Genomic DNA, 10,493 nt, shown 5'->3' with positions numbered 1-10,493 from the left:
TCCATTATTCTATACAGTTTGCTGTTGGGGCCATAGAAAAGACTCCATTCAGGCAACAGGTGCTGCTCAACGCTCAGCAGGTACATGCACGTACCTTCGCACCAACCCTCACCCCCTCCCCCCCAAACACAGGTGTAAGGCTTTTGACAAAGACCTAAGTGTAAACAGAACTGTCTTTTAGCCGGGAGGCCGACATAAAAGGCAGTTTGCAGGGTTTGGAGGCTGCTTTAGGATTGCTGGGTAGCCTATTGACACAGCTGCGTGCCCCACCTTCTGCCCATATCGCCGGGAGAAAAGAGGCTCGCATGGGAGCCTGCATGCACCGCAATCTGTTATTTTGAAGGTTAAAAGGAAAATCAGCGCGGGTAGAAGACATTCTGAAGAAGCCAGACAAAAACCCAACAAGCTTTTATAAGCCGTTGATGATACAAAGCTTTTGCAAGCAGCAAATTAGGGTTCTCTGTGTACACATGCATGCCTGCACACATATATGCATGCACGGTGGCGTGTACTGTATGTATGTATGTGTGTGTGTGTTTGATTATGCGTGTGGGAGCTTTGTGGGCTCTGTCACTCTCCAGCTGTTGCAGGGAAAGTGCTGCTTGCTCGAGAAAAGAAGCGGCACACATTACAAGTTCTTTTCTGTGCGGCACAAAGGCCAAACAGAAAAGGCGTATTTATAGAGAACTCCTGGGCGTTCGCGGCTGACGGCCAGCTTTGTGTTTGTGATGGAACATGTGTTGATTATCACGTAATGACAGCATTTTGAAGAAACGTGAAAGGGCCGATTCTGCGAGAGCTTGTTATCAATGATGGCAAAGCATTTTACACAGATGGAAAAAGGGTTTGAATGAAGTGTACATCAATCAGTGGGTGATGTGAAGGACACACACACACACACATTCACAGTACATCTCCTGCATTGATTTCTAGATGCAAAGGAACTCTGTGACCTCGACTCCACTTCTACCGACGGTGGCCTTGTAATGTTCACATGTTGATGCCTTTTGAAAACAAGACAAAGAACTAGAGGAGCCCTTACTGTCAGCATCATCACCCTAAAGTGATGATGGGCCCTAAAGATTTTGCTTGTAAACACACTGGACTTATCAGAGCACATCGTTTGGTCTAAGAGACGTACTGAGTGAACTATCTTTGCCGTCGAACACTTTGAAGGAACCTTCCATGTTGACTGTTTCTTCCCTTTATTGGATGGCAGATTGCTGTTTATCCTGCTTTGGTACCTCCTCCAGATCAGTGGAACAGACACAAAAAATACATTGGCAGAAATATCACACGACTTTACGCACGTGTTATTAACCTCCGAAGAAGAAAATCACTCACCTCTCACTAAAAATGGATTAATCCCCCTTAAACATCCTGTGTCGTTTCGTTTTTGGCAAAGGCTGTTTTGTCCACACCGCCAACACCGAAGTCGAACGCAATCCTGTAGCATCGCAGTCGTTAACAATGAGGCTGGTGGAGAGACCTGAACGCAGGTTGTGTGAAAACGCTCATTCTGACGACGCAAAGCAACACCATCAGATGGCATCAGACCTCACAGTTTGAAAGACTATAAAGAGCGCAAAGGCGTTTTTTCCACTTTAACAAACATTAACTGTATCGCTGCGGCACCGTTAGCTGAGGGCTCCACTAGTGCTTAACCTCCACCGTATTGGGGTCACAGTCCAGTACAGACGCCCGAATACAAAGAGGAAAAGAACGAGAAGAGTTTGGAATTTGGAAGTTCTTCAACATCAATTCTGCCCGCTGCTAATGCAAATTTGAATTAACTGTTGTGTCTAATATTTTATGACGTTTAATACTGAATTGTTTGAAACGTTCCTTATTTTTATGGCCCCCCGGGTAAAACACTGCCTCTTCCCTTAATAGAAAAGGTTGTCTGTCTGCGACACTTGAACTGCCCTCTGTTGAAAATAAACCTCACGTGGGTTACATCCCGCCGTTCCCTAAACTGTGGCGTGAATCACGCCGCGCTCCTGCGTGCCGTCACGCCGCTTCTAATCGGCCTGTTATTTCAACACCCGCGTCGTGAAGTGTGTGTGTGTGTGTGAAAATCAAACGAGGGGATCGGAAATGACGGCGAGCCTGCCGGGTAGGCTGGGCGAGGTGCTCCCCTGGGCGGAGTCCCGTCAACGTAGGAGCACTAAATCACCGCAAACCACAAGCCGCCATGAAAAGCATTGCTGCAGCTAATAAAGAATAAAACTCTTTTTTTTAAAGTAACGGGGAAATTTCTTCTTTCAATTCTCTCCCATTTTTAACACTTACTATACGGAGACCCAGGCGCTCGGATGTGTCCGTGTGAGGCGCAGAAACACAACACACAATAGAAACACATCGATGGAAGAGGTATTTGTTGTTTATACTGACATTACCACATGCTCGAAAATCTACCCAAATGTCCCACTTTCCCTTTTCAACAACTGCACCAACTGTGCACTTCAAGCACTTGTATTTAGACCATGTATCATACAGATTATAACCCCCCCCCCCTTCAAATCCCCTCAGGTACATTTCAACCCCATTTCTGATTGGTATCCCTTTTCCCCAAAGGCCTGCAGAGGATTCCGAATCTGGAATAGAGCGGCGTGCGTATGCGCGGGATCCATGCACGCGTGCAACGTGACACGTTGCGAAAGGAACGCGATGATTAGCTGCAATTTATCCAACTTTAAAATCTTAATCTCCACCCCCGGAGATAATTCCGCCTGCATGCAGAGCCGCGTCAAGGCCCCCCCGTTCTCTGCCCCCGTTTTCAGCGGCTTTAACGGAAACCCACTGACGCAGAGCCTCCAGACATCGCCGCTTTGTCACTTCACCTCCCCTCAACCACCCGGGCCCCCGTGCGCTCCCTCTGGGTCCAGAACGTCAGGGTCGGGGGCCTCTTTGGTAGCTGCGGCGCCCCCAGCGCTTTGAGTCACTGAAGATCTGATGGCTTTTTTAATGAGGTTTTAAGATACCAGGTGCATGCGGTTGTATAGCTGTTTTTTTTTTTTTGCAGTACGTGTACTTTGCTCTGGTGAGGAATGTGTGTTTGTGTGTGTGTGTGTTTTACAGACATGTGGATTCATTCAAATGATGCACACCTGCAGGAACAGGTTTGTGTTTGTTTGGGGAGGCTCTGGTTATGTACATTCATGTCCAAATCTCTCGTGCGCCTGATGGAGATGTTGAGGGCGGATCACTCCTGTTGAAAGATGTTGAAATCTCACCCAATTAAGAGCAGCCGAGGGTGAGAGCAACTGAATGTTTTAACAGGTGAAAGTGATGCTTTGTCAGTGATCCAGGTTTAACTTTTGTGTGCCCGTTGGAGTCATCAGATAGCAGCTGTTCATTGGCGTTCCTATTCAGACAGTAAACCAGACGGTTTTGACGTAAAATAACACAATACTTTGTTTTGCTCCAAAATTAACCATGCAGCTGCTTTTTAAAATGAGGTGCTGCGGGTTCGATTAAGTGTGGAAACTTTTGGTTGACTCAATAGTTGACTGCCAGAAGGGTCCCACCCATGGTTTTGACTAAATTTGCACTTAACTTTAGACTTTGGTTAACAGAAAGCACCATTCAGTAAAAAAAAAACCCAACAGCTTTGCTTGCATTCGTTTTTATTTAGGGTTCTCTGTTGACCAGGACGGCTGTGCAGTCCAAAATGTTACAGGTTTGACATGGAGAGAAATAACTAAACATCACCAAAAAAAAGAAAATGGGCTGTAAGCTGCAGGTAACACCCGCTTTCTCCTTTGAGAAACACAAAGGACGAGTTCTGCTTGGATTGAAAACAAAAACAGCCGCTCGTGAGAATAGAGGAAAAGCCTGCGGTCGCAACCCGAGTCCCCGCGCCTCAAAAGACCAACAACGAAGCCACGCAGAGAGCCCGCGTCCACGTCAGGGCGGTGTGTTCAACCCCGGCCACATGTAAACGAGGCCATTGTGCGGGGACGGACGCGGAGAGAGCGGAGCATCCACGAAAATAAACCTGACACAGAAAAGCCCTGTAGTTAGTCGGCCCACAGAACAGCCTGCCGGGCACCGACCCACACCACAGCAGGACACACTGTGTGTGTGTGTGTGTGTGTGGCACAGCAGTCGGCCCATGTGTACCGTGGTGCGGTCGGGTCCTCCTGCTACATTTAATGAGGGTGTCTTTGGTTACATTATGGCCAGGAAAAATGGAAGAAAAAAAAAAAGGAGGGAAGAGAAGAAGACGATGGAATAGAGAAAATTGGCTGTCAGCATTGTGACATCCGAAGAACGCCACAAGCTGAGAGACACACCACCATTAAAATGTTAATGTCGCCCTTAAAATATGGCCCTGGCTGACATGTCAGCAATCGTCTCGTTCATCCAGCGGACACGCAGCAACGCTCACATTTATCTTCAGTCGTATTTCCCTTGATGTGATGAAAATAGTCTGATTATTCCCTCTCTGGCTGGTTGCATCAGAGCCTGCGTGCTGAAACGAGCCGCCGATGGAAAGGAGAGTGCAGAGCGTCCGGCGCGAACTGTACGGAGGAGCTGCCAAAACGCAACGAGCCAAAGACGCCAGAGAACCTTGTTGCAGAGTTATAGAGTTAATCACTGTGAGTGATTTCTTTCACATTACACATTTCATGTGATTTATTAATTAAAATGCAAGGAAAATAATAATGAATTAATTGTCTTCAATTTAATTATCAATTACTAATTAAAGGTTTAGTTATTAATCAAATGAAAACACGACTCATTATCTGAGTCTTTTCTGTAATTGCTGTCTGGCACATTTTCTTATTGTTGGAGCCATTTAAGGAATACTAATGCTTTTCAAATCTTTCCTGTGTAGCATTCAATCAGAACCAGAATCAGTTTTATTGGTAACATGTGTAGTTACTCATTCATGGAATATGGAATCCTTGCTCTACACACACTGTACTTAGCTTCTTTCTACATACAAAAAAACACAAAAAAAGTCAACCAAAAAAAGTTTTGCGTTGAAATAAATGGACAAATAAGGCGTCGAGAATAGCTCCCGCCGCATAAATCGATAGCTGTCTATTGATTCATGCTACCCTATCAAAAAATGCTACTTGCTACATTAATGCTACATTAATCTACATGTTATTACTACCTGAAAAGAAATGGGCAGTATGTTTGCGCGCTGTGAGCCGCTGCCCCTCTAATCATGTGCATGTCCCTGCGACACAGTAAGCTACATGCAACTATTCAAAATGTAACTTCAAGAGCTGAACCGGTGTGCAATCTATATGCTATTTATCTTAAATAAGCCAAAAGCGCGAAGAAAGGGGGTTTTGGTGGATGTTTCTCACCGTGTTTCTGCAAATGGAAAACGGACTACGGATAATACGACACAGTAGACGGAGCCAAGGATACACAGTCCATGCAATTATTTAATATTTCATTTCAAGAGAACGGTCATTGCACAATCTACACGCTCAATGTACTTTTTAACTTGGCCAAAAGAGGAAATAATCGGGATTTTGAGGATGTTACTCACCGTTAACACTTCGTTCACCGACAGGGTTGCAAAATAATATGGCCGTGTCAAGGAGACTCGGCGCATGCGCAATACCACAAAGCAGCAGTTCTCGACAAGTAGCAGAAAATGATAGAACACCGGTGTGAGAACACCACGGACGGGTCGGCAGGCCGTCACAGTCGGCAGGGGAGGATGTGCAGAAGGTCAAAAAGATCATTGGCAATATTGGTGAATAATAAAATTTAAAAAAACATTTGCTCCACATGTGCTAAATTGATCATAAGCACCAGCATGGGTCACGTGTGAAATACCCGAGTGTCTATGCGGATGTGCAACTCCAGTTTCAAGCTACTAACGGTGCTATAAATGTCCATCCACTGGTTTGGACGTGAGAGGAGGACAGCGGCTCGGGAAATGAGTTGCATCCTGTGTTAATCTCTCAGAGGAATGTGCCAATGAGCAGGTGGCAGAGAGGGAAGGTCATATGTGTGTTTCACGCGCTCACACACACACACACACACAGACAGACACACAAAAGCTCACATTTAAATATTTACTATACCGCACCTAGAAAATAAGCATTCCAACACCGGGCCTCCCCATCTCCCTGCAGGTTTTATTTATCACAGAAGCTGAAGTGATGAGCCCACAGCTGTTTTCCTAACACACACACACACACACATACAGACACACACTTTTTCTCTGACAACCACATGTTGCACTGGTCAGTCAGAGGAGCAGTGGTGTGACTTTTTGGCGCTCGAAGAGATGCGGCTTGTCGGTCAGGTCGCTGGAGCGATGTGAACTGGAGCGCCGCGCGTATATGCGCCCGTGAGGAGGCGCCCGGGACGGACCGGGGAGGGGCGGGCCTGTGGACACATTAATCACAGGTTATAATTAAATGTCTCCATCTCTCCGCCCGGAGACAAGATAGGTGCTGAAAGCTCCCGCAGCTGCTGTCCTCTCGCACTGCAGACAGGGGGCTACCGGGGGGGGGTCCTGATCCCGGATCAGCTCAGCCGCCACCAACCGGCGGCGTGTATAGCGCGTGGAGGGAGACGACGCGAAGCTCATCCGGTGCTTATTTTCACCTTGCACATATACACATCAGCATTATCACATGTAATGTCATTTTAAAAGTGCATCTTAATGGTGGAGCTGGACTCAGTGCGCCGAGGAGCAGGAGGGAAAGAAGCCCGGGCCTCCCGTGGCCGGGGGCCACTCGGCGACTCATCTGCATCTTCCGCCTGTCATCGCAGTGTTGAATTACACAAAGCGGGATGATGGTTCAAACCCCGCCTTTATCCCATTCATGCCATTCGGATTTTTAGTTGTATTTTTTATTTTAAATTTGCCACCTGGCCAACATCGTTGGCTGTCTCCTCTTAAACGCGCTATATAAATAAAATGGAACTTGAACTTGAACTTATGACTAAAGACATCTTATGACATCTGTGCTGTTATAGCATCAGTATATGTGGCTGCCCAATAAACCACAACTTAAACACCCACTATTGTAACTGTCCCCTTGTAACCGGGACTAGAGAGCAAAGATGATGTCTAAGGCACTAACCATGTACTTGTCAAAATTATCCTTACAGTTTTTATTCCCAAAGACGTCATAACGGGTGTCTCATGTGGTCTTATTTGTGAGATTTTTTTTTTAAAAGCTGCAAGCTTCCTCCGTGTCTTTGCGACAGCGCCGACCACCTTTTATTTGAGTGAGATGTAACCGATGGTCGCTCCCCGGGGGAAGCGTGTGCTGAATGCCGATGCCCCGTTTAGAGATGATGGAGCTCACGTCCCACCTGAGGCCGCCTCGTAATTAGAAAGAGGGTTCTGAAGCCCCCAGTTCCAGACAAAGAGGAGGGAGAAATATGAAGACTGGGGAGCAGTGCATGTGCTAGTACGCAATGCATCTGAAAGGGAAGGAAAACGAGAGGTTCAAAATCACATTCTAATTAGAATCTAGAAAGGTTGTGCTGTAACAATGTCGTTTTTCAAAATTATATTGACAAATAAGCAGCACTGACATTACGTTAAGTTTTAGAACCATAAAACATTGCTTCCCTTACATGTTCCCCCATCCCATGACCCCCATCCCATGACCCTCACCCCTTCATCCCACGAGCCTCATCCATTCATTGGTTAATGGCACACCATGAACCGGTAAAGTGTCTGTGACCCCAACAGTGAGATTATGGATATTTCATCTAATATAATTGTTATTTTTCAAGCTCCTGATGGCAAGATGCTATCTCCCATCTTCATTGGTAAAAGTAAAATTACTTAATTGCAGTCAATGTTTGTTTCATGTCCAACAACCATATTCCATATTGGGATTTTAGACTGTGTGTGTCATAGGGAATTCTGACTTGTTACTTTTTCAACTAAACTGCATGTTTCAACGGTCTGATAGTATAACGTTATTCCTTTTCCAGCGTCTTACAATCCTCGGGTAAAAAAAAAAGTATGTGTCCACAGAAACCCTTTTGGGACTTAATTACATTTTAATATAAACCATAACATCGCTGCAGCAACGTTCTGTGAACCTGTGGCCCTGAATAATGGCTGTGTAATGACCTCATCTCGTGGCCATTACACCCCACTGTAAAAACCACTGCTCTGTCATTTGCCTCTATTGACTTAAGTGACAACAGGGAACTTTTCCCCTCCTCCTCTACTTTTTCTTCTTCTTTAGCCCACATTGAGGAAAGAATTGCAGACTGAGAGGAGAAAACACCTTTTCCTCACGCTGTGAAGAGAAGCACGAACTAAACAAACAAAATGTTACTCGTGCCTCCAGATGCTGCCTGAATTTATCATTTCATTTGTTGACCACTATTCTCTTTTAAAGAGAATGAAAAAAAAATGACACAACAAGAAACGGAGGATTTTAGACGAGTCCATTTATTTTACGATGGGGGAGTCGGTAGAGGTGATGGTCGATACATTTGCGTTAGAAAACGGGAAATTGGGGGGATTCGACGTACTTCTTATATTGAATTCCGCTTAACCTCGTGTGGATGTGTCATTGTTGATCATTCACGTCCCACTTTGTTTAAACACATCTGCGTGCTCACGGTTGCCCCCCCCCCCCGTCTCCCTGCGTTTGGTACGGCCCGCAGCGCCTTTTGATAGCCACAGCGGCAGGAACTGGAGCACAACTTGTTGGAGAACGTCGGCGGGCCGGTCCTCCCCGAGTTAACTTTTTAATCCCGGGTCTGTCGCCTTATCGCGCTGAAAAGGGGGGGAGGTCGGAGAGAGAAAGGGGGCTGAAAAGTCAGTCATGGTGTGAGGTTAGCGTGAAAAGCCGGAGCGTCTACTTGCAAACAGAAGCCCCTTTGATATTTAACCGTGAGGAGGAGCAGAAGAACCACCAGAAGAACCGCAGGGACGGGGGGTGAAGGGGAAAGGGAAGCCCGGGGGAAGCGAGGGAGGGGGGGGAAAGCGGGGTGCAAGATGCAGCCGGCCGCGGTGCTGTGGGGCTCCCTGATAACTTTGCTGCTCAGCCAGAGTCCAGGTAAGAAAACGTCCGTTCAGAAGTGAGCGGAGGTTTATTCCCTCCGCCTGTGTTTGTCAACAGGGTTATTATTTATTATTCGGATTTCATTCCGCCCAATTCCGCCGTGCGAGCTGGTTTGAGTCGCGCATTCAGACGTGGGACCGACCCCCCCCCCCCTGCAGCCAAGTCCCCCCCCCCCCGGTCAGAGCGCGCGGCGTTCGGCTCGCAGCGGAAGATGAGCGCGCGCGCTGCTTTCTGGGACGTCCAGGTGATGGCACGAGCCCACGTCTGCAGCCGGAAAACAGCCAATTAACACGAGACGAATGCTGCTTCAAACGGGATCATTTCCCTTTTACTACTTGTAGTTTTATACAATTTTAAAAAAATGTTTTTTTTCCTTAGTTCTATGGATGTGTAGATTTTGACAATATGAAAGGCGCACGCGTCAGATGCCCTCAGCTCCGGCTGATAACGGGATGAATCCCCAAATCCTACATGAGTTCCCCTGGTGGTTTACATTTTGTCATGTGCTGCAGTTGCCTGGACGCTGAGCATGAGCGTTCACTGCGGGACAGTCACTGTTGTTCGGTGGATTTTCACCCTGTAAGCTGGTAGAAAGTTTGGTACAGTTGCTTTAAAATGCTTCTCTCTGTTGTGCATTGACCCACTATCGTAAAACACACATCTGTGTGTGTGTGTGTGTGTGTGTGTGTGTGTGCGCTTGGATGTGTCCTTATTCCCTCTATTCACTTTAAAATGAAAATAAACCCAAGCGTGCTGCTCCTGGCTGATTGCAGGTGAACTGGGCTGTTTATCCATGATAACATGCACCCGGCCCCCCCCCCCCCCCCCTCCAGGCAGCACGTCTAAAAGCTCTATGTGATTTCTTCCCCTCCCGCCCCCCCTCCTGTGTTTTCTCTAACACCTTGTATTTACAACATGTTCGAACAGCCGCTGGAATGCAAAGACCCTACGTAAGCTCTTTCTAAACACACACACACACACACACACAAAAACGACACGAAAACATTTACACAACGGGAGGGATGGAAGAAATTCCATCCGTCGTTGGCTGGTTGGACCTCAGAAAGGAGGGGGCCGTAATGGCGACGACTCCTAAATGTCACCGGGAGACGGTCTCCAAAATGTCAGCTGGATAAGATTCAATATCCAATTGAAAACACAACCCCCCCCCCTCCCTCTCCCTCCCCTCCAGCCCTGAATGATCCACTTGCTATTTATAGTAGGGTCTTTCAACCTTTCAGATATGGTTCCCCTCTCTATCTTGGGCGAGGGGCCGCATGGGGGGGGGGCTCATTTGATAATGGAGTTATCTCTCTCGGAGCAATTACGTCTGCCTTTCTGTTTCCGCACCGAGTGTCGGCCGGTGGCCAGTTGTGTGAGGCCGGTTCCCCATGAACGGCGTATTTTAACTCCCCAATTTCCAATTCAAGGTCTTGAAATGTGACCACTTCCAAATATAACTTCCTC

The 10,493-nt window shown here is 47.0% G+C and overlaps 1 protein-coding gene across 3 annotated transcripts in view; it reads left to right on the top strand.

The window, feature by feature from the left end:
• Positions 1-8,639: 8,639 nt before the first annotated feature.
• Positions 8,640-10,493, top strand: part of lrp4 (low density lipoprotein receptor-related protein 4) — a 64,459-nt gene continuing 62,605 nt past the window's right edge. For all 3 annotated transcript variants that reach the window (XM_078085769.1, XM_078085768.1, XM_078085770.1), the window contains exon 1: positions 8,640-9,020. In XM_078085769.1, the coding sequence (XP_077941895.1) occupies positions 8,960-9,020 (61 nt within the window). In that variant the 5' untranslated portion in view covers positions 8,640-8,959. The remainder of the gene's footprint in view (positions 9,021-10,493) is intronic.

This window comes from Gasterosteus aculeatus, chromosome 12 (assembly GCF_964276395.1).
Source record: "Gasterosteus aculeatus chromosome 12, fGasAcu3.hap1.1, whole genome shotgun sequence".
NCBI lineage: Eukaryota > Metazoa > Chordata > Actinopteri > Perciformes > Gasterosteidae > Gasterosteus > Gasterosteus aculeatus.
Note: the sequence above shows the minus strand (reverse complement) of the source record. Positions and strands in the feature narration are given on the sequence as shown.